Source organism: Homarus americanus, unplaced genomic scaffold (assembly GCF_018991925.1).
Source record: "Homarus americanus isolate GMGI-L3 unplaced genomic scaffold, GMGI_Hamer_2.0 scaffold40856, whole genome shotgun sequence".
Taxonomy (NCBI): Eukaryota; Metazoa; Arthropoda; class Malacostraca; order Decapoda; family Nephropidae; genus Homarus; species Homarus americanus.
Window position 1 is genome coordinate 5,297,902 of NW_024734615.1, and position 25,945 is coordinate 5,323,846.

Below are 25,945 nucleotides of genomic sequence, written 5' to 3' on the forward strand. Positions count from 1 at the left end.
GAGATATGACTGCTTTATTTGCAATGTGGGTGGGAGGAGTACCCAGTGGAACAACAGGAAAGTGTAAACATCCCATACTTGACCCTGGTAGCTATGAAATTTTTGTGCACTTTATTCAAAACACTCTGCATTCCAGAATGTATGTCATACTCTTCTGCTAATCATTTGAGAATGTAAATCACACTCCTCCGCTAATCATTTGAGAATTTGTCGCACTCCTCCGCTAATCATTCAAGAATGTATGTCACAGTTTATGGGTTAAGGACTAACCTTAATTTCATGCTTTGATCTTCTTAAACTAAACATCTTGCCCTGCCCTATTTTCACCTTAATTTATACTCAGTCCCTCTTAACCTTATCTTCATGCCCAGTCCCTTTTGACCTTAACTACAATCACTTCCTGATAGTGCCCTCAGACTTGTTTATTATATGCCACTTCATGGTAATAGTAGGTGGCTTATAAAAGGTTTCCTCTATATTTTAATATTGTTTGTGAAAGCCTTGTGCTGTGTGCTTTTAAATTCCTATATCTTCTGATGAGCACTTGTCATTTACAGGTGGACACATCCACATAGCTACCTGGAAGCCTGAGATGATTAAATGTTGGCGTGCAGAACTGAAGATGACAAATCAAAACTGTGGTGGGGGAAAGGGTGACCTTAACATTACAATTGAAGCTGCTCAATCTTTCTGCCCATCACGTTCTGGCTCCACATGGCATAGTACTCAAAGTATGTTTTATTACAAGTGTATACATATTTTTATGTTGGCTGCTGTGTGTACTACCATTAATTGATCCTGCAAATATTAGCAATGTTGATTATTTAGGTAGAAATATTGGGATTTGAAAGAGTGAAAATCTCTAAATGTATTATATTATGATAGTTCCGACATCAATGCCTCTGGAACCCAGAAAAGATGGACCTCTATCCTGTTTGGACACTCTTTATGCACTCTTTGTATAACTGGGAATATTTTTATACGTTCTGACTTCGCTGACATTTTATTCCACAGAGTGATGGTAGTCTCATAGATCTATTGTTCCCTCCCTTTGGTCATGAAGGAGGATTTCATACTACAGTATAATACTTTATTTTTAAAAGGAAAAATTTTTTTTGCTAACACGCAATAATTTTATATTTTCTTGATAAAATCTTTTTGTCTACAGAAAATGAAGGGCTAATGCAAGTGACATGTCTACGATACACAGAATTGGAAGACCCAAATAGTTTATTAGTGGCTCTCACTGTAGAAAAACCTGTTGAAACATCCCCCACACAACAGGTTGGTATTAAGGTAAAAAAAAAATTCTTTCATTTAAGTTAACAGATGGTCAATGAATAACTCACAAGGTACCTCCACTTGGATTATACACTTGCCAGTTCCTGCCAAGGTCAGGAAAATGTATTATTTTGCAATGTTTCATTAACCTGGCACCAAATGAACCTAAATAATATGGGTATTATGGAGAAATTGCATAATGTCTTTATAAAGGGGTGGGGAATTTCCATCGAGTTCAGCCCAGCCACCCACCATATTCCGTCACACACACATGATTCCCTTTCCAATTAATTGTATGATTTCATTGTTTTATTTATGTTTTTCCCCATTGCACACTCACGCGCCATAGTTTTGATGCACCCTCTACCCCTACTCCTGGCTCGAGGGAAGTCGTAGTCTGGGCTGCAACTGAACGGTCCCTCTTGTATAGTGATGTGATGGATAGTGATGGTAAGTAAAGTGTTGTGAAGTCACTAAAAAACCTGTATCGTGCATGTATTCTCTCAAATATTACATCATGAACTGCTATTCGTACAATCCAGCAAAGCTTCGAGCTACCACATTGCACCACTGAACGATGGGTGGTGGGGGGAGTGAGAGGGGGGCGTTCGATATGAAGCCAAGGCTACGACTTCCATCGAGTCAGGAGTAGGGGTAGAGGGTGCATCGAAACTATGGCGCGTGAGTGTACGTGTATTTAAAGAAAAACATCAAAATACCAAATACTGTATGGTTTTGTTTATGGGTGACTCAAGTATCTCAAACATACAATACTATGGCTGCTGATAATTTCCACATGCAGGTATTTTGACAACTCGTGGGGTCCCTGGAACCTAACCCGCACAAATAGCAAGGGTCATTTGTATTTCTACATCTGAGAGCTTTGCACTGCCTCTGAAGTGAGGGCAAAATCCAGGGTATTTTATGGATTTACTGGATACAGGTAGTAACATTTTGATGTGTTTGGTGATATTTGCTGATACACTATACACTACACTAACGTAACATATTTCTATAACAAGAGTAAGACAAATTGAATAAAAAATGAAAAACACACTTTTGTGTTCATGCATATGACAACATTTCTTCCAGTTTATGCCTGCAGGCTAAGCACATTGCATCAGTAAATCAGAGTACGTACAGGTAATTTGCATTTGACGCACGTTTGATTTAAGCATTTTTGGAAAAATGCGATTGTTCAATTAATACCAAAAGCTAATTTACTCGCACCTATTTTTGAAAAAATGTGCTAAAGACATTTTAAATTTGCCTCATGTATTCGCCTGGTCGCCTAGCTGTGGAGTCGCATGTGATGCCTGGTGAGGTTCTTGTAAGTTATTACTAAGAAGTCACAACATCAACATCCAGTAAGCTTCCCGCGTATCACTTTCTCAGTTCACACCAGCACTACTTTTTCTCTGTGGTCTCATTTGCATTGTGTGTTTATCACGTACATTTTTAGTGTTACACGCTGTTTTCCCCATTGAGCATGTCTGGAAAACATCCATCTGCCTCTTCTGGGGCGCCTAAAGCTAAAATGGCATGAAAAACAATCGCAATGGATGTGAAATTAAATGTGATCACCTGCCTTCAGAGAGGAGAGCGTGTGTCGGAGGTTGGCCACGTGCTTGGTTTAAGTGAGAGCACGGTTTGTAACCTGTGTGGTATATGATGGTTCCCCTAACCTGTACCATTTTCATTTATTCTTATGGAAAAATTATGTTTAATTTACGCTTTTTTTAATTAAGCGGTGGTTTTCAAGAAATCCGTAAAACGAGAGGTTGGTGTACAGTAATATCTCCGTTAGCCGGAATCCCTCAAACCTGGTTACTGGGCGAAGCTGTGAGATGTTATGGTTGTTTTTTACTCGTATTTTCCGGTAGATATACACGACTTTCTTAATTTATTTTTACTCGGATACATGCACACACCATCCTAAATACATATTGTGAAAGAAGGTAAAAGAAATAATTGTCCTAAGGGCAAACAAGTAACGGGAGGAGAGCACAGAGTGTACTGTAGCTGGTGGGGAGCATTGAAAGTGAATCGGCATCCCAGCTGATCTTTGTTACTATGGGGCAGCACGGAGTATATGCAAATGGCGATTGTGTTAAACATTTATTTGGCTTTTATTTACTGGTTTGGCAATGTATTTTTGTTGTAACTTATTTATTGGTATTATTTTTATTTATTCCTCACATTTCCTGGGATTGCATGCAGGTAGTCCCCGGCTTAGGACTGATTCAACTTACGTCCATCCGCACTTACGACCTGCTCTAACCTTACGACCGTCGGGACATACGACCGCCGCAGTCGTGACCAAAATTTTTTTCAAATGACGAGTGCATTTTCTATACCGAAACGTTTCCGTCCTGAGTGAAAGCGTGGCGTGGCTTGGGTCACCGCGTGGTTACACTCACTCAGTACAGCGCTTAGTTGGTGTTTGGCTATCGTATCCTATACTGATCGCGCTGTGAACTTACGTTATTATCGTATTTAATTGACTTTATAATGACTGGAAAGTGTACAAGTGAGAGTGCTGGTGGTGCTCCAAAGAAAAGGAGACAGGCAATTACTTTTGAGATGAAAATGAAGATAATAGTGCAGTATAAGAATGGAAAAACTGTAGCAATAATCTCAAGTGACCTAGGTTTCTCACACTCGACCATATCCACTATTCTGAAGGACAAGAAACGTATTCGTGATGTAGTGAAAAGAACAACACCTATAAAGAGAACTATAATTTTGAAGAAAAGACAAGGTCCTATTAACGATATGGAAAAATTATTGGTGATATGGATAGAAGACCAAACACAGAAGCGTGTACCCTTAAGCCTTCTAACCTTACAGGCTAAAGCAAGAAGCCTGTTCCAAAGCCTGAAGGAGCTGGCAGGAGATGAATGTGATCAAACCTTTACAGCAAGTCATGGGTGGTTTAATAGATTTAAAAAATGCTACAGTCTACACAATGTTAAGGTGAGTGGAGAGGCAGCTAGTGCCGATGTTGGTGCTGCCAAAGCTTTTAAGGAGGAGTTAGATGATGTGATTGTGGAAGGGAATTATTTGCCTGAGCAAATATTCAATGTGGATGAGACTGGATTATTGTGGAAGCGCATGCCTGAGCTGACATACATTCACAAAGAGGCAAAAACAATGCCAGGATTCAAGGCATTCAAGGACAGAATTACACTTCTGTTGGGGGAGAATGTTGCTGGTTTCAAGCTAAAGCCCTTCATGATCTATCATTCAAAGAACCCCAGGGCTTTTAAACATGTCAGCAAGCACACACTGCCAGTGTTTTATCGCAGTAATAAGAAAGCCTGGATGACCTTAGCACTGTTTGAGGATTGGTTCATGACTTGTTTCATTCCATGAGCCAAGGAGTATTGTCTGCAACAACGGATTCCATTCAAGATTTTGCTGATTTTGGATAATGCTCCGGGACACCCACCACACCTGGACGACATGCACCCTGATGTTAAGGTAGTGTACATTCCACCTAACACTACCTCTGTCATCCAACCCATGGATCAAGGTGCTATTGCTGCCTTTAAAGCGTATTATTTACGCACGACTTTCGCTCAGGCTGTTGCTGCTACTGAAGGTGAGAAAACGCTCAGAGCGTTTTGGAAGGAGTACAACGTTTTGTCATGTATAAAGAACATTAGTGCAGCATGGGATCAGGTTACAAAACATTGCATGAATGGAAGATGGAAGAAAGTCCTGAAAAGATATGTGAACAGTTTTAGAGGATTTAATGAAAATGAAGTTATTTCGGATATTAGTAACAAGATAGTGGAGTTAGGTAAACAGCTTCAGTTAGAAATTGATAATGAAGATGTTGAACAGTTGGTTGAAAGTGTAGCAGAAGAGCTCAGTAACGAAGATCTCATCGAACTGGAAGCACACAAAGATGCAGAGGAAGAAGCCAGTCTAAATGTAGAAGAAGGACCTGCACCCCCCAAAAAGTTTTCAGTGAAGCAAATGGCAGAGGCATTTGCTACAATTAATAAGGGAATGCAAATGTTTGATGGCATGGATAAAAATTATGAGCGTTATGCCAAAGTTGACAGAATGATCCAAGATGCACTTGCTTGCTACAGAGAAAATTATAATAAAAAAAAACTGTGCAGTCTAAATTGGACATCTATTTTAAGAAGTCCCCCAGTGCTGTCTCCTCACGCCCCACCAGTGCTGCCTCTTCACTCCCTCAAGATGATCCAATACCTTCAACCAGCAAGTTTCTACAGTCCATAAACCTGGCTGAAGAAAGCGAAATTGATGACCCACCCAGCCGTCTCCTCTGCTTCTTCCAGTTAATGTAGTCTCCATGTATAATTAGAAAATTATGGGGGCCCCGTGTGCATTCAGCTGACTACATTAAAAGTAAGTGCTCAGTCACACTGTATCCATTCCTCATTATTTATTACTTTTACTTTACTGTATTTCATTGTAGATTTTTTTTTTTTTTTAATTTTGAATTTAGTTTTTTTTTATTTATTTATTTATTTTTTTTTATCTATGTCGGACTTATGACCATTCCGACTTACGACCTGGATTTGGGTCCCTAACCCCGTCGTAAGTCGGGGAGCACCTGTATATTATTTTTAGAAAACTATGGCTGGGAGGTGTTATGGTTGTTTTTCAAATCAAATTTTCAGGTACTGTAGATACAGTGGTCCCTCAGTTAACGAACGATTCGATTAACGAAATTTCGGTTAACGATTTACCTCCCATAAGGATCTTCAATTCGGTTAACGAACAAAACTTCGATTAACGAAATCCTTACGAACAACACGTTTTGTTGTGAGCATCAGCTGATGGGCTAGTCTGCCAATTCAGTAATCTGTTCTATGTTTACATTCGTTTCCAGTGCAGTAAATATCAAGAAAGTTGTGCTCTTTAATATTTTTGCATTTTTTATATTAAAATTATTAGTCATTTTGAAATTTAGTTAACATATTGATAATATATGCAGTACAGGGAACTACAGTAGTATTTTGTGCGCCCCTCAGCCGCTTGACACAGCCACCAGGTGTCAGTTTGGCTTTGTTGATAGTGGAGTGAACATCGATTTTGGGTGTCTTGAATATTTTTTCATTTTTTCATTGAAATTATTGGTCATTCTGAAATTTAGTTAACATATTAATAATATATAGCGCAGTGCAGTGTTGATTTAAAGAAAATAATCTTGAATTACACCTAGTGAACTTAAAATTTTATTGGTGAAATAACTGCATCAAGTGCTATACAGTAGTTTGCACTAGACAAAAATTTTAGTAATCATTTAGTACATTATTTTGAGTACATGTACAGTACAGTTTTGCCCTTAGGACAGTGCAGCGTGCCCAGAGAAACATTAGGCGCAAAATTTTAAATATGAGGCGCATCAATATAATACTATGTATTTTACAAAGACCACCTGTGGTTCGGAAAATTCTATAGTCCGGCACTGGTCAGGTCCAAAGGGTGCCGGATTAGGGAGGTTCAACCTGTATTAAGATATTATTAGTTATGTAATACAGTCAACTGAGTGAAGTGTCTGCCTATTCTAGGCTAAAGATGACAGGATCTGCTGGAGTACAATATATACAGTACACAAGAACACTTGCCAGCAGTGAGTAACAGACGTGACCAATCGCCCAAGTGACTAACGAGCCGATCAGTGAGAAGAGGATAAAAGTATCACAGCTCTATTCACGCTCATATCATATAGAGCTTTTGTTTTTTTAAATATATTTATTTAATCAAACTTTTAGATAAAGTATTCAGGATTATTTTGATAGAAAAAATGGTGTCTGATGAAAGTAGAACTGATTTTACTGATGCTGGTATCAACATTTCTTACATTTTTTAATAAAAGAATGGGATTCCCATCACTATCATATAGAAATATTTCGTTTAAGGATATCTTATTGGAAACATTTCGTGGAAAATTCATTAAGGATCATTATAGTATGAAATTCCTCTCCCTATCACAATTAGCCACACTTGAGTGAGGAAGGAGGGGACTGACCATGCGACCCTTACACCCCCCCCCCCAAAAAAGTTCGCTTCCATCAATATACACCAACACCACCCATACATCACACACAAACACACCCTCCAACAACCACCAACACCACCCTCCAACAACCACCTACACACCCTCCATCACTACCCACACACCTCTACAACACACACACACACACACACCTCTACAACACACACACACACACACACACACACTACATCCTTGACCACTGGAGGGTCAAGACCTGTCAGGCGCTGCTCCTGATGCACAGCTGCCCCCCTTGGCCATGTTCGGCCCATTCCTCAAGTCCCTCTCCCCGACCCATCTTCACCACCGGGATATCAACATAATCAAAAGTGACAATTTCGTTTTGGAAAGAAGTGGGATCAGTGTTGAACAGTGATGAACAGTGTTTAAGCCAGTGAATTCAGCACTAGATAGTACCCTGTACCAGTGAGAGCAGTGACCCACCAGTGAGATAAGCACCCCTGGAAACTGACCACCATCTTCTGACCAGGCGGTGTTAATCACTCCACCCTGGTAACAACAGTGGATCGGCTTTACACCTGACTACGAGATAACACAACACCACCTAGCAGAGAGAGTGAGGTACTGTGACACCACCCCACACCACACGGTGTCTCATGACCACGTGAGGTCCTTCATGTCAACACCCAAGGATGAGTTACTATACCACGTGAACACCACACCATGCGGTGTCTCCATGACCACCTGAGGTCCTTCATGTCAAGACCCGAGGATGAGTTACTATACCACATGAACACCACACCACACGGTGTCTCATGACCACGTGAGGTCCTTCATGTCAAGACCCGAGGATGAGTTACTATACCACGTGAACACCACACCACACGGTGTCTCCATGACCACGTGAGGTCCTTCATATCAGCACCTATGGACGAGTTACTACACCACGTGAACACCACACCACCCGGTGTCTCCATAACCATGTGAGGTCTTTCATGTCAACACCTATGGAAGAGTTACTGAACCACATGGCCTACGTGACCTACAGTATGGCAAGAAAACGGCCCGAGCCATCAACTGTAAACTCTAATAACTTGTATGTTTAATTCATGTTCCTTTTCCATTTAGTAATGAAAGCTTTTGTTAAACGACCCACCTACTCCATGTCTCTGTATGTAATAAGTCATTTTTGTCTATTGTATATTTTCAGCCTTCGGGCTGCAGAACTTTTTATAAACCATTAATAATTATTATTACATACACACACACACACGCACGCACGCACGCACGCACACACAGTCATGAGACACCGTGTGGTGTGGGGTGGTGTCACAGTACCTCACTCTCTTCATCCTTGACCACCGGCGGGTCAAGACGCACCTGCTGCTGCTCAGCAGCAGCCACGTCAACTATTATGTTGGCCCATACCAACTCCCTCCGCTGAACCCTCCTCCCCACCGGAATATCAATAAGTTCTCGCCAGAAGTTACTATTTCATTTGGGAAAGGAATGGAACCAGTGTTGAATAGTGAACAGTGCTTAAGTCAGTGAAAAACAACTCGGCAGTTACAGTTGAGTCTTACCCAAGCTAACCTTCACACAGCGAGGTCCCAGGTACCCAGTGATAATTCCCCTGAGACTCCACGATAGGGAGGCCTGTGACCACACCTCACTCACTTAAGTGAGTGAGGTCCTGTGACAACAGACCACGTGGTGTCCCCATGATGCTACGACACCACGTAGTGAATGAGCTGCTACAGCATCATGTGAGGTTCCTCATAACACCATCTGTGAGGGAATTACTACACCACGTGATGCCCCTCATAACACCATCTGTGAGGGAATTACTACGCTATGTGATGCCCCTCATAACACCATCTGTGAGGGAATTATTACACCACATCAGGCCCCTCATACATCATCTGTGAGGGAATTACTACACCACATCAGGCCCCTCATAACACCATCTGTGAGGGAATTACTACATCATCAGGCCCCTCATACACCATCTGTGAGGGAATTACTACATCATCAGGCCCCTCGCAACACCATCTGTGAGGGAATAACTACACCACGTCAAGCCCCTCATAACACCAACTGTGAGGGAACTACTACTCCACGTGATGCCCCTCATAACGCCATCTGTGAGGGAGTTACTACACTACATGTCTGCTGTTCAACACCTCAGCTCACATGATCTACGTGACCTCCTCTGTAAACATTATTTTGTATGTTCACTGTATGTTCCGTTACCTTTCTCTAATGAAGGCTTTTGTTACTCCACCAATGTATGTAATAAGTCATTTATGTCCAATGTATATTTTCAGCCTTCGGGCTGCAGAACTTGCAAAACTTTTTCAATAAACCGTTTGTTGTTGTTATTATTATTATTATTATTATTATTATTATTATTATTATTATTATTATTATTATTATTATTATTATTATTATTATTATTATTATCATCATCATTATCATTATCATTATCACACACACACACAGGAATTAAGACAACAAGCATAAGGAGTAAAGGTCTTATTGTATGACACATCTGCGTGTGTGAGACTGCATGGCAGCGAGTTAAATATCAGCTGTTGAGGAGTGCTTGGCAACACTCATTTCCACTCCATCTCTCTAATCACCCACACCTTTCTGCTTTCTCGCTCCATTTTTTAAAATGTTATGTAACGTAATGTTGAAGGGATACAACATTGCTCATTTATACTTATATCTGTACTTACCACAATATCTCTAAAAATTCTTTAGGTTTTGTATTTATTCAAGATATCTTCAGGTCATGAGACCCACTAATCCTTCATCCAAGAAAGGGTGACGTGACATTACATCAGGTCAGTAATATGAGAACACTGATCCCCCATTCTACCTCCACCTGATATTGCATCAGGTCAGATTAGTTACATGAGACCCCACTAATCCCCCACAGCTCCATGGGAGTGGAAAATAACAGTGTTTGTTGTAACACAGCTTCATTCATGCCCGTATCCTATAGATTTTTTTAATTTTAAATATATTTATTTAACCAAACTTTTAGGTAAGCTACACACATCTCTCGTTTTACGCAGGGGTTACGTTCCTGAAAACCACCGCTTAAATAAAAAACACATAAATTAAACATAATTTTCGCATAAGAATCAATGTAAATAGTACAGGTTAGGGGAACCATCATATACCACACAGGTTACAAACAGTGCTCTCACTTAAACCAAGCACGTGGCCAACCTCCGACACACGCTCTCCTCTCTGAAGGCAGGCGATCACATTTAATTTCACGTCCATTGTGATTGCTTTTCGTGCCTTTTTAGCTTTAGGCGCCCCAGAGGAGGCAGTTGGACGTTTTCCAGACATGCTCAATGGAGAAAACAGCGTTTAACACTAAAAAGGTACGTGATAAACACACAATGCAAATGAGAGCACAGAGAAAAGATAGTGCTGGTGTGAACTGAGAAAGCGACGCGCGGTCAGCTTGCTGGACCTCGTCACAGTTGTTGTACAGAATACTTCATTATCATCATTGTTTTCATCATTAGTAGTAATAATCTTTATTTGACTATCCCTTATCCGAAATCCTTTGGGCCAGATGCATTTCGGATTTCGTAATTTTTCGCATTTCAGGATGGTTAGGTTAGGGTTCTTTTATTTATTTATTTATTTATTTTTATTTTTTTTTTATTTTTTTTTACAGGGATCAGCCCACCCGGGCACAGGTCACTGACCCACATTGGGGCCTGGGGGGCTAAAATATAATACAGTCAACCCTCACTTTACACGGTTAATATAACCCACAGGGTACCGCGGAAAGTGAGAAACGTGTAAAGTGAACAACATAACATATGGGATTAATTGAAATAGAGACCGGGCTGACCCCCAAACTCCACTTTTTCAGACACAATACCTACGTTGTAGTAAAAATAACTTCTTAATTTTATGATGGTATGCACACACAATTAATAATTAAGAGAAATATCGATAATATTAGGTTTTTTAACACTTACATTAGTAGAAAAGATGGCTGGGCACACGGGGATGGGGGTTTGGTTCCGAGGCAGAGGACAGATTATTGGCCCTCACCTGTATCACTTGTATCAATTGTATCACTATCCACCACAGAGGCTTGCAGGGCCTCTTTGCCAAGCCCCTCAAAGTCCATATAAGTCCATATCCTCACTATAATTATCACTATCACTGACTTGGGCCGGCTGTGGTGGGTGGCGGGTGAAGAACTCGGTAATGTTTTGATGACTGGGCGACCTTGTGCGCACCCTGCTCGCGCCGCTTACACAACATGGCAGATGGCGGGAGGTTTGGATCCAAAAATGGCGCGGCTCGCCAGCCGTTCTCCGCGTAAAGGGGTACACGCACCGCGGAATGTGAGCATCCCGGGTTTTGGCAGGGTACCGCGTAAACGTGGAAACGCGGAATGTGGGACCGCGTAAAGTGAGGGTTGACTGTAATAATTATAATAATAATAATAATTCATAGGTCTAGGTCATGTTTCTCACTTTTGATCTTTTTTTTCATTCTTGTATTTCTTTATTATTATTATTATTATTATTTTATTATTACAGTGTTATTGTTAATATTATTATTACCGTATATCGCGGCCTATAAGGCGTCGGGGTGCATAAGACGGCCCCCCCAAATTTCCATTTAAAAAGTAGCTTTTGAGCTCTATTTGCTGTATAGGACCAGTACCCCAAATGTGACACTTACCCACTGACTCAGTAGTCCTTTACCAACCATCCTTGGTTTTTTAAAATAAGGCCAATTCACTTCAAGTAATGTCATCAAACATTACCCGCTGGTGTAGTGTAAACACTAGTGATGTCACTGAAGCGTCTGCTATTTACCGGTAACTGGAACTAATGTCGGTGTCGAGTAAAATTTTTCCAATTACTTGAAATGGATTTACCGATTTATTTGTTTATTTATTTATTTATAATATACTGTAACATATTAAACACACTGCAAGTATTTTCTTTCATTTATACGCTTGCTTCGCACGAGACGATCGGTGGTGGGAGTGTTCCCTCGTCTCGGTGGTGTGACTGTGTTCCGACTATTTATACAACAGGTGGTTCAACAGCAACCACTGTATTCTAATTGTGGTGTTTCATTAGGATTTGAGTGAAAAAGGTTACCGGTATGTACTTACTACATACTTTTATTACACAAATATATATATATATATATATATATATATATATATATATATATATATATATATATATATATATATATATATATATATATATATATATATATATATATATATATATATATATATATATATATATATTTCATAACTTTCACTTAACAGTTTTTTTCCACATATGCGGTGAGTGTCAGCTCGAGATGCTATTTTAGTTGCCCCACCACGCCACCTACCTGACTGCCTGTTTTAGCTCATAAAATTCATACAAATTACCCGGTCAGAATATAATTTACATTGCTGGAATTCTTATAATTTGGTGATCATTTTGAATATAAACATATGTTATCTTTTGTGCAAAATATATGACATTTATATTCAAAATATTCCTGGTCTTACAAGGAATTCAGCAATGTCAATTATATTATCCTAACTTTAGTTTGAGGTATTATTTATTAAAATTTAGTGGTTATCCCACACATCTCCTTGGGACGGTTGGTGGGGGGGGAGGGAGGGACCGACCGACCATCTGTTACCCCGTGAAGAATTATTTTTTTTTTTATTAACTGAAGATATTTGTTTTAGCTCATAAAATTCTTACAAATTACCCGGTCAGAATATAATTTACATTGCTGGAATTCTTATAATTTGGTGATCATTTTGAATATAAACATCATATATTTTGCATTAAACATACAATTTTTAGATAAAAATTTTTCTCTAGGTAACTATGTTATCTTTTGTGCAAAATATATGACATTTATATTCAAAATATTCCTGGTCTTACAAGGAATCCAGCAATGTCAATTATATTATCCTAACTTTAATCTGAGGTATTATTTAATACTAAATGTTAAAAACTCTGGAAGGGAGGATTGGTGGGGGGTGGGGGGAGGGTTGGGACTGACCGCGCGGTTGGAAGAGGGGAGGAGGCAAGGTGGGGTACTTTGATTGATAGATAGTGTCGTGAAGATTATTTTTTTTTTTATTAACTGAAGATATTTGTTTTAGCTCATAAAATTTCTTCCAATTACATAATTGAGAATATGAAATTTAGATTTGCTTGTAATTTGAGTCCATTTTTTGAATATAAACATCATATATTTTTCATTAGTATACAATTTTGGATAAAAATTTTTCTCTAAATGTAACTTATATTTATCTTTGTGCAAAATATGACATTTATATTCAAAATATTCTAATCTTACAAGAATCCAGCAATGTCAGTGTATTATCCTAACTAGTTTGAGGTATTATTTATTAAAATTTGGTTTTCCCCAAAGAATTTCTCTAGAGGGAAAGAAACCCAGTGGGTGTAATGGTGAAGAGGGGGGGGGAGTTGAGTCCATTATTTGAATGGACATTAACCAGCGACTGTATTTCTCTTAAATATTAATTGTGTGAGCATACCATCATAAAATTTAGATGTTATTTTTACTACAACATAGGTATTGTGTCGGAAAAAGTGGAGTTTGGGGTTCGGGCCAGTCTCTATTGGAATTAATCCCATATGTTCTGTTGTTCATGAGGACCCTCTGCGTTCAATTGACCACGTTAAGTAGAGGTACCTTTAATATATATATATATATATATATATATATATATATATATATATATATATATATATATATATATATATATATATATATATATATATATATATATATATATATACAGGGAAAATAAAACAACAATTTTAGCTTTCGTCTTTATTCAAAGAACATCTTGAATAAAGGCGAAAATATTATTCGATGTATTTATCTATATATATATATATATATATATATATATATATATATATATATATATATATATATATATATATATATATATATATATAATATATATATATATATATATATATATATATATATATATATATATATATATATATATATATATATATATATATATATATACTGAATATACTATGTACAAAAAATGAATGTTCAATGAATTATTTATGGTGCATTAGGGTACTGGCCACTTCAGACGGGCTATAAATAGCCTTGTTATCTCCCCTCCATCTCACCCTGAGCCAGAGGGACGCGTCTTGGTAAATAACATGTTTGCTTATTTTCCATTTACTTGAAATAGATTTACCGAATTATTTGTTTATTTATTTATTTATAATATACTGTAATATATTAAACACACTGTAATTATTTTCTTTAATTTATAAACTGTTTTGCGACAAAGGAATGTTCTCCAGTAGTGTTTCATTAGGATTTGAGTGAAAAAATATTACGTACTTACTACATACATTTATTACACAAACATATTTATATATACTGTATGTATACATATATACACATGCACACATTTAATTTACAAAGTCACAATATTTTAAAAGCAAATTACCCAACAAGTTAAAAATGTTATTAGCACATGATTATTACTGACGTCATCATGTATTAAAAACCTTCAAAATCCACATCATCAACATCCGATATCATAAGTTCTTCAAGTACATCCTGAGATACATTTATGGCTGCTTCATCATAAGGATCAAACTCCAAATCAGATGACGTGGCTTCGGCTTCTGTTTCATCCTCGCCCTCCCACAACATATCATCCTCCATACCATCCATTGAATTAGATATTCCGCACTTTTTAAAAGACTTGATAACTGTTTCCACATTAATATCATTCCATGCCTTGATAACAAAATCACACAGTACATCCAGTTCGGGAGCATGCATATTCCCACCTTTCGTGTAAGACTTTTTGCCGCTGATCATCCACTTGTTCCATTGTTCACGAACGCGGTCCTTGAATGGTTTGTTTAGACAAACATCAAGTGGTTGTACAACTGAAGTTAATCCACCAGGAATAACTGCAATGTCACTGTTGTTCCTCGCCATGCTGGTTTTTGTTCCCTCTGTTAAATGACTCGCGAACATATCCCATACTAAGAGGCTACGCTGTTTTCGAAAGCCACCAGGTCGCCTACACCATATATGATCAATCCATAACTTTATTCCTTGTTCGTCCATCCACCCTTTCTCGTTGACGTGAACAAAAACTCCAGCCGGGAACTTGATTTTGGGCATTGTTTTCCTCTTGAGAATTAGCATTGGGTTTAACTTGGTTCCGTCTGCCATGCATGAAAGTACTACTGTAAACCGTGTCTTTTCGTGTCCTGTTGTTTTCACGAACACTGTTTTTGCACCCTTTGTATCAACAGTATGATTACCAACCATGTCGAAGTTCATAGGTGTTTCATCCATGTTCCCGATGTTGCTTAATGGATAACAATGTTTCTTACGTTGTTGTATTATGTAGCGATATTGGAAGCATAATGTGTTGTCTAATGGTAGACCCTGCTGCTATATGGCATCACGAAAATTGTGACCAAGTCCCAGGTTGCTGACCTGACTTTCTGCCTCATTTACACACAATTGCAGTTTCAATTGTTCCTCTTACTTTGACAACACAACATACATACAGTATATTATTTCTCGTTTTTGATCTTTTTTTTTAATTTTTGTATTTATTTATGGTTAGTTACTTAAAATAAGGCCAATTCATTTCAAGTAATGGCATCAAATGTTACCGGCTGGTGTAGTGTAAACACTAGTGACGTCACTTAAGCGTCTGTAATTAACTGTCGATAGTTTCAAGAATTAACGCACTCATTTACTGAATATTCTTTGTAAAAAAATAAATTTTAAATCAATTATTTATAGGAGATAAATATTATTATCAGTAAATATACCGATACCCGGTATGCATTACTGATCACCTCAACGGCTAAAAATAGCCCAATCTCGCGGTCACTTTCCCTTTCTTGTCTCCTCACTGGCAAATGGGGAGGGGTGTGTGATGATAGCAGCTGTGTTTATTACAGGGTATGTTAGACAGGTTTATAATACATTTTTATTATTTTAATATACCGGTAATCTTAATTTGAATCCAGCTTGCCAAACGTAAGTTTCAGTATAAAATAATTAGTGGTAAGACCTTGTGAGTGGCTTACGATGTTTCCATCACCACTCTTGACACAGTAAACCACAATATTTAAGATGTAAGAATTTTATATTTGTTGCTTAAGATGACCCCCTAACTTTGGGCAGATTTTTTTAATGTTCAAATTTCGTCTTATAAGCCGAGATATACGGTATTATTAATTTTATTATTATTATTTTATTATTATTAATATTATTGTTATTATTATTATTATTATTATTATTATTGTTATCATTATTATTTTATTTTTGTGTATTTTTTATTATACATTTTATTTACTATGAATAATTATTATTATTATTATTATTATTATTATTATTATTATCATCATCATCATCATACTATTATATTTTCTCCCAGGTCCCGATGTGGGTCATGACCTATGCCCGGGTGGGCTGATCCTGTAAAAAAAAAAAAAAAAAAATTTTCCCCCACAAATTTTTTTTCGGTTTTCAGAGGTTTTCAGAATTTTGGATAAGGGGTTGTCAACCTGGTATTATATTATTATAATAATTATTATTATTAATAATATTAAAATCATTGATGTTGATATGACTGCAATTTTATAGTAACAACTTACAAGCACCTCACCAGGCATCACACGCGACTCCACTGCTGGCGACCAGGCGAATACGCGCTGCAAATTTAAACTGTCTTGAGCCCGTTATTTCAAATATAGGTGTGCGTTAATTAGCTTTTGGTATTAATTGAACAATCGCTTTATTCCAAAAACGCTTAAATCAAATGCTCGTAAAATGCAAGTTACCTGTATTCTGGATTATTATTGTAAAGAAATGAAGTTTCTAACGGATTCCAGTAGTTTCGACTCAAGAAAAACATCTCCAGCATCCAGGAACATTCTGGTGAAGTGGGCTAGTGTGCGTCTGTGCAAGAGGTTTAGTTTAACACTTGGAAACTTTTTCCAGGAACCGGAAAAGGTTCTCGGGATAAGGAATTTTTCCAGGTTTGAGAAAGCCGTCTCATTACTCGGAAATCCTTCATCCCTGGAAGTGGTCTGCACCAATTGTTCTGGCTAATGGAGATATCACTGTATGTATGATCCCATAGCTTAAGGGTTAATTGGGCTTCAAATCTGTGACCAGTTGACTGTCAGCCTAGACTGATTACCAATCGACTACTGTATTGTACCTCTATTTTTCAGGCAAGCAGTACACCTAACACATGCAGCATGTCTCATCTTGTTAAGAAGTATCACCTGCAAGACCAAATTCGTCCTCTTATTAAGCTCTTCAAACCTAAGACTGATTCAGCAGGGATTACAACTAAGGTATTTAAAGACACTTTATTTTATTAGGACAGCACAACATACTGTATTGTACCATAGGCAGACCATGATTGATGGGGCATTGATTTAACAAAAAGGTAAAAATTGTAGTATGTACAGGAGCTCCTCCACTTACGAACGAGTTACTTTCCTGAGGCTTGTTTGTAAGTCCAACTTTACTCTTGTAGATACCAAACATATTGTAAAAAATGAAAAGATTATGGATATTTAGTACAGCTATACCCTTTAATGCAGCCTTAAAACCTGGCTCACTCTTCTCCTCTTAGGTAATGTTTGTTTTATTTGGAATTTTCTTCAAAATAATCCAGTCTCAGCCAATGGTGAATGTGCTAAATGTATAAAAATGATAAATAATGATATAAAAAACACCATATAAGATGCATCCCTCATTTTAGCAGGGTGTATTTAGGAAACTGTTCCCAGTAATATACTTGATAAAACCACACAGGAATAGGGAAACAGTGGAGCACCTTAGCTTTTGTCTTGATTCAAGACATCTTCAGAGGCAACTGAATTTACAGGGACTGAGAGAGATTTATATACATTGAGTGACCTTACATAACATCAGGTCAGGTCAGTAACATGTGAGGCACTCATCATCTACCCTACATCCACCTCAAATGCTTTCAAAGTATTTTTAACCTTAGGCCATTAATTAATTCATTAATTAATACCACAACATCACACACACAACATCTCTCTCTCTCTCTCTCTTTTTTTTCTTGTTTAGTTGGCCTCCAGCCTCCCCCAATAGCCACACCTTCACCACCATTTTATTACCTTAAGATTAAATATCCTACTACAAAAGTAGCTCCCTTAGCTGTGTTGACTTAGTTGGGCCCACAGATCTATGCGGCATTCAGTGACTGTTGCCTCAGTCAATATAAGCAACTTTTTTCAGCTTTTGGGGCCAAAGATCTCATTCCCCTGAGGCAAAGCAATGCAAACCTAAGCAGAGAGAAGGACATTCGGCATCTCAGCCAGGCTGCAACGTAACTTCTGGGCTGCTGCTTCTGTTCAGATAGCACCTCTGCCAGTCTTGCGAAGAAGCGTCCTGCACTTGTTCCTATCCTGCCAGAAGTTGTGAACAGTAAGGGCTACTGTGAGCTTGACAGTGTTCTGATGTTCGGTGGCAGCAAGCTCCCCTGAATTAGTCAATCCCATTCCTCCCAGTCTCGGTGGGAGTGCAAGGAGTGACCTTTCTGCTGGGGTTAAATAAGAGTTTTTCACTAGTGTTGGTATAAAAATGACCTTGATGGCTTCTTCCAGAGGGTGGAGGAGGGGTCCGATAGCAGGGATTGTGTGCATCAGGTAATTCCAGTCATGCTTGACTCCATGGGTGAATGCCGCAAAAGCTGCATGTGGCTCAGTTTTAGCAATCTCTGAGAGAGCGTGGATTTCTTTCACCCACTCATTTACCTTTTCCGTTACGTACGCGGTCTTGAAATCGTTCGTGCTGATTACCGCACATACTGTAGATGTCTTTGACCGTCCTTTGATATTTTGACCTCACTTTCGCCGATCACCTACATTGCCCGATCATGGTATTCTGGCTTCACATTGGGAAGGACTTGCTGGCATTTGAGTGGTACCCTATTTGTGGACCATGTGATGTTACCAGGTCCCACCTGCTCAGCTTGTTTTTTCATGGCATGTTTTGGCAGTACAGGTGTGCTATGACGGCGCACGCCACGTGAACTTTTCCCGCTCACACCTGTGTGAAGGGTCCCATTCAACTCTATGTACAGTAAACCTTCGCACTTCCGGACACTTAGGGGGAAGAGGGTGTCCGGATGTGTTCAAATGTCCCTATGAACTGGGGGAAAATGTGCATTGATGATAATCATAATTGTTACGATCTCAAGTATAGAGCGATGAAAAAAATGTGCCAAATTTAAACAATTAACTGATAAAGATTAAAACTTACAACGTAATATAAAAAGAAGAAAAAATCACTTTATGTTTCAATAAACAATATGAAATTAGTACACATCACTTAAAAAATATATTTACAAATACCTATACCAAGATCACTACTAATAGAATAACCAATATCACAGCCAATGCCACCTTGTTACAATTCCACTTAAGTGTTTGAGGGAGGAACCAGCTGAAACGTGCTTGTAGGGAGAAACAATACACACGGTATAGGTGGTTAAGAAAATCTATTCTCCCTATCAATACTCGGCCTTCTTTTGCTCTAGGGAAATGGAATCCCAACAGTCTTTCACACTGAGGACACACACAGGGGGCACTACACTGAAGATCACAGCCAAGTCCCAGAGGAGCAGCCAACCTAGGCGTGGAGTAGCTTGTGGCCAACTGCCTCACACCACCCTGCTGGCTTCCCACCAACCTTTGGGAGTGGCAACAGGGATGATTCAAATAGAGGTGAACCAAGGTTGTTCGTGGTTTCTGCTTCGAGACTTGTACAGAGGGGGTAACGACTCCCTACGTCGTAACTATAATATTGTACGTACATCAACTTTATTGATATGGGTAATAACAAGAGTTTTCTTAAAATGATACATACAGTACACCTGACCTTCGTTTTATGCGAAGGTCGGGTGTACAACACGGCATAATGGGAATCCTCATATAGTAAATAAACTGTACTTAATCTTATGGGGAAAATTAGGGTATGTTCCATAACTACTAAAAGTCAACAGTAATGCTATAAAAATTGTGGAAAATTCATTACAATCCTCTAATGTGGGTTAGAAATATAGATGATATAATATAAAACTATAAAATACAATATAAAATTACAAACTAAGACATATGAAGAGCATGGTTGTTTGTGTGGAAAGTGAAAGTGTGTGGAGTGGCTGACTCACCACTCCAGCAATGTTCCGTGTTGTCACATACAGAGTAGTAGACACACAAACACACACTGTGCCACATTTCACAACCATTTCTGGAGCATTATTGTTATGAAAGTTGTAGAAAAATCATTATAATACTCTAATGTGGCTTAGAAATAAAGTTATTATAATATAAAACTATAAAATAAGAAAAAATAAAAAACATGGGTGTGTGTGGGTGGGTGGAAAGTGAGGTGCATGTGTGTGTGTGGTGGTGGCAGTGGCCTCGATCCACCTGATAGCTGAGGAGCCCTCCCTGGCTCCCTCATTGTGACTTCACATCAATTATATGAAAGTTTGGTGTGAATGCAATAAAATAAAAAATACCGTACCGTATTTTACTGCAGGAAGTATTTTGGAAAAAACTTTGGTGTATATTTTCCTCCTGTAGCCATGGTTTTCTTCAAATAATATATACAGTACCAGGAAATGTGAGGAATAAATAAGAATAACACTTACAAAAATTACTGTACAGGGTTGTATTGCCAAATCAGTAAATAAAAGCCAGCTAAAAGTTTAACACTTTTGCCATTTGCACATACTCCTGGTTTCACCATAGTAATGAAGATCAGCCGGGATGCCGATTCCCTAGCAATGCTCCCCCCATACACTCTGCCCTCTCCTCCCATTACGTGTTTGCCCTTAGGACAATTATTTCTTTTACTTTTTTCACAATATTTATGTAGGAAGGTGTGTGCATGTAACTGTGTAAAAATAACTGAAGAAAGTTATGTACGTATATCTTCACAACCATAACACCACAGCTTGGCCCAGTAGCCTGGTGGTTACAGTGACGAGTTTAACCTGGCTACAATGCCATGTTTCATCACTATTACGCACTGTTATGTCAGTAAACACTAATAATAACAGTAAATCCAGTGAAATATGGCAGAGAGGGAGGAGAGTTATAAAAGCATACAACGCTCTAACTAACGGTCACTCACTCACTCCCGTTGCCAGGCGTATGGGAGAAATACATATCTTGTAGTGTAAATTGAAAGTGGTGATGGGCACAGTGATAAACAAATTATATAAGCTATGCATTTACCAATAATTATATAATATGAAACATTGTATCATTACTAGAGTGAATGAAATAATATTCCCACAAACAACAATAAATAACTCTCGGGCACCTGTGTCCCGCGTGCTGATGCCTTGGTTCCTTGAAATTTTGTGGATATGTCATCGGAGAACAAATTTTGTCTTTTTTTTTTTAACTTCTGAACTATTTTTTGGTAAATAAATTTGTCTGGCTTACCGTAAGTGATATCTCCCTTAGCGGGGTCCGCCTTAACGAAGTTTTACTGTAAATCAATTGTTTAACTTCAGAAAAGTTTATTAGGAGATGCCCTAAGAGATTGTCTCACAAGAAAGGCAGATGTGGTGGAGCCAATAGAATGCATAATTAGGGAATTATTTCAGTTTAAAATGAATTGTGGGTAGAAATAGTGTTGCTGCATCAATGCGAATTTGCAGTAAATAAAAGCCAAATGAAAGTTTAACACAGCCGCCATTTGCATACACTCCCAGTTTAACCATAGTAACAAAGATCAGCTAGGATGCCGATTCCCTAGCCCCCCAACACTCTGAACTCTCCTCCTGTTATGTGTTTTCCCTTAGGACAATTATTTCTTTTACCTTTTTCACAACATATATGAAGTATGGTCTTCATGTAACTGCGTAAAAATAAATGAAGAAAGTTACTTATATCTACCCGAGAATAGGAGTTGAAAAACAACCATAACACCTCACAGCTTGGCCTAGCAGACTATGCGGAATGGGTCCATTTTGACAGCGGGTAAGTAAATACAGCATACAGACTGAGAGAGAGAAACCGGATTGGAATTTTCTACATCCAGATGTTGGTCCGGACTAACTGAAATCCGGTATTTGAAAGGTCCAGAAGTGTAAGGATTTGCTGTATTTTAAACCTTGTGTGTTTTCACGCGACATGAAAACACGCTCGTGTGAAGGGAACCTTACACCACTGCACCTCGTGTGTACCCACCTTTCACATTCTTTACATGTTATTGAATTATTGCAACACCTTCTTACAGGCAGCACATGCCTCTTTTCATCTTTTCACCTCAAGTCCTTCACCCACACAACTAATCATTACTTTGTTTTGTTTTTTCCACCTTCATCTTCATACTGTGACTCCATTTCAACCTTCCATTTCTTAAATTTCACTATTACCTCTTCAATACTTTTGGCTGTCCAAACTAAGTTATCAGCATACAACAATTCTCATGGTAGACCAGTCCTAAAATTTCATGATCGCACCTCTAACACCATGATAAACAGAAGGGAGCTTATGTCAAACCCTTAAATTCACCTCAAATTCTTCAATATCCATGCCTTTTACTCTCACATTGGTTCTCAAGCCAGTATACAATGTCTTAATCACTTGAAGGAGACACTCTTCTTTCCCCAAAACTGTATATTTTATTTGTTATCATCCAGAGAATAGTTGGGTCATATACATTTGAATTTACTGGAGACATTCACCTACTAGAGTTTAGAAGTTATTACGTATCCAAGTAAATCCAGTTTCTTTGTGACCTACTTTGTAGGGGGCATTTGTAAATGTCTGGAGTTACAGAGCACAACAAATTATTTCCTTATATTTCACTTTTTTCCAGGAATGGATATGTGTTGGAGAATGGGTTTCGAACAGCCCTGTGGTGACATTAGGTACTTCTTCCCGACATCTGTTACCAGGTCCTCCTGGTGCTCAGCTTCCATTCATTATAACTGCTGCAACTGCTGATGCCTTCATATATTCAATCAACAGAGATAATATGCAACAGGTAAAGTACAATCTGAATCAGTCATTCAGTATGATGTATAATTTTATAGTGTCCACCATATGATCCTGTACTATATCATGACCCTTGCTGTACTTTGCCTTCTGGAACACAGGATGAAATATATTAACAGACTGTATACCCTTGGTATTATGATGTGTTGGTATGCCTGCTCTCCTTAACAAATACTTCCCTATGTTATAGATACAAGTCATTTTGTGGGTTTCCGTAGATGTTTCGTTTCTGTATCTGCCCTCCATTTCGTTTGGATTATTGTTGGTGAATGAATTGGCTGCAACATTTATATTCTACTTTGGTTCCAATTGTTAAATAAAATAGTCAAATCCATATCGAATCCCATGAACCAAGACCATCATTCATAATCTTGAGATTTTCTAACTAATGGAGAATATACAAAGATATCCATAAGAAAAGTCTTTGAATTAAATTTATGTAACCAAATGCCACATTATCTTTTAATTTTAGTCAATCCTTTGCTACATGTTGGTTTTCCTCCCTTAAATACATGTTATTTTTTAAATGGCAACTGTTCTGTTCAGGTCTCAACAATCTTTCCTACTGCGTGCCACAAATACTTCCCTCATCATTCATCACTAAAGTACTACAGTGCACTTGATCAATTGAGGCACTCAGCATTAGAAGGGGGTGAAGCGACACCCCGGCCAAAATGCATTTTTTTATGGATATCACTATTTTTACCCTTCCTCTACATGTTGGCATTGGATGTAAACCCTCTAGCTAGAATAGAAATATGAAAGAAAGTCCTTCAAAAATAAGGTGTGATTTCGCCTCAGACCTCGAGCTACGTATCTGGCTGTGCGCTCAGTCAAAGAAGGTGGCAACATCCCATTCAGAGCGAGAGGAACGCGAGCCAATGATAACGCGCCTCCCTCGGACCATACCCCCTGAGGCAACCAATCACAATGGATTTCCCCTTGCTATGTCACAGCTCCTCTGCCAATCCGCGCACCCAGATGCTGCCTCCTTGTTAGTTTTGGCACATTGTATAGCATAAAGAGGTTCAGTGTGCTTTCCACTGCTATTTCTTATAACTTTTCGGCATAACATTGACGTTATTCATGTTCCACGGGTGTGAGAAGTGTTGTGCAATATCTGCCCGATATTAGAGCAAAACTCGAGTGAGGCCAGGCCTTCTGGTGTGGGTTAAGGAGTCTATTATTCCTGAGGGTGTGTTTAGTGACGACAATCCTCATGTGGACACCCCAGGAATGCTTGGTGATAGTGATTTTGGTATACCTGTACTCATAATACAAAAAGTGACTGCTATGCATCACAAGGCCTTTTTGTAGACTGTGTTCCAGTACAGAGTTACGTGACATGCACTGACGGCAATAATGACGATGAAAGTGAAGATGAAAATGATGAAAGTGAGTCTAATGGTAACACAAACAGTGACACTAATGTATCACAAGAACATACAGACTGTGAGGAGGTAGAAGTGGACAGTGACGAGACTTGCATTGACCTTGATAGTGATGAAAGTGAGCCTGACCCAATGAATGCCAGTGAAAGTGAGCCCATAACTCAGTCATATAATGAAATTGAACTCTTGCCGGCATCAGTATTCAGTGATTTAGTTGATGAAGAATCTATGTGGCGATTTTTAGAGAGGGCAGAGAAAGACTTTGATCAGTAGTTGATTGATTATGACGAGGCCATTAAAGTTATATGCACTCCTCAGGATTTACGTAACTTCAACTTACTACAATCGTCAGGGACAATACAGTGACCCCTCGTTTAACGAACGCCTCGGTTAACGAAATTTCGGTTAACAAACTGCCTTCCATAAGGATCTTCAATTCGGTTAACGAACAAAAATTCGGTTAACGAATTTCCTACGAACCGACCTCAACATGTTTTCGCTTGCACTGACCGGGCAACCAGCTTTAGTATCAGTCCGCCAATACATTAATCGGTTCTAGGGCTTAAATTCCTTACTATTTTAGTAAATATCAAGAAGTTTATACTATTCAATAAGTTTAAAAGTTTAATATTCAATTTTTTAGTCATTTTAACAATTATTGAACATAATTGAAGGTAAAGTGACTAGTTTAATGCTCGGCATCCAGCCTCTTAACACAGGTAACATCTTGCTTGAGACTCTCTTCAACTAAATGCTTTTTTTCTGTGTTTCCAAGCAAATTATTGGTCATTTTGAAATATATTTTACATATTGACAATATATAATGCAGTGCAGTGTTGATTTATAGAAAATAATCTTGAATTACACCAAGAGAGCTAAAATTTTATGGGTGAAATGGTGCCATGGGGTGACTTCTCTTCCACCCCAATGCCTTCTCTTCTTCCTTCTCCTCCACCCCCATTCTAATTCCCATCATCATCATCATCATCCAGGAGCCTTCTACATACACACCTCAAAGTAAGTGAACTTTTCTACCATTTTTGTTGAATTTAGGAAATTTTCGGTGAGCTGGAACCAATTACCCAAAAACCCATTGAGACAATGGTTTCGGTTAACGAACTTTTCGGTTAACGAACAAC

General features: G+C 38.4%; 1 protein-coding gene across 1 annotated transcript in view; it reads left to right on the forward strand.

The window, feature by feature from the left end:
• The window catches only part of LOC121870391 (mediator of RNA polymerase II transcription subunit 16-like), a gene marked incomplete in the record, with an annotated part of 168,675 nt that overhangs the window by 47,604 nt on the left and 95,126 nt on the right, over nucleotides 1-25,945 (forward strand). Inside the window, 4 exon segments of the mRNA XM_042372215.1 lie at nucleotides 558-731; nucleotides 1,169-1,296; nucleotides 17,584-17,709; nucleotides 23,237-23,404. Of these exon segments, the coding sequence (XP_042228149.1) occupies nucleotides 558-731; nucleotides 1,169-1,296; nucleotides 17,584-17,709; nucleotides 23,237-23,404 (596 nt within the window).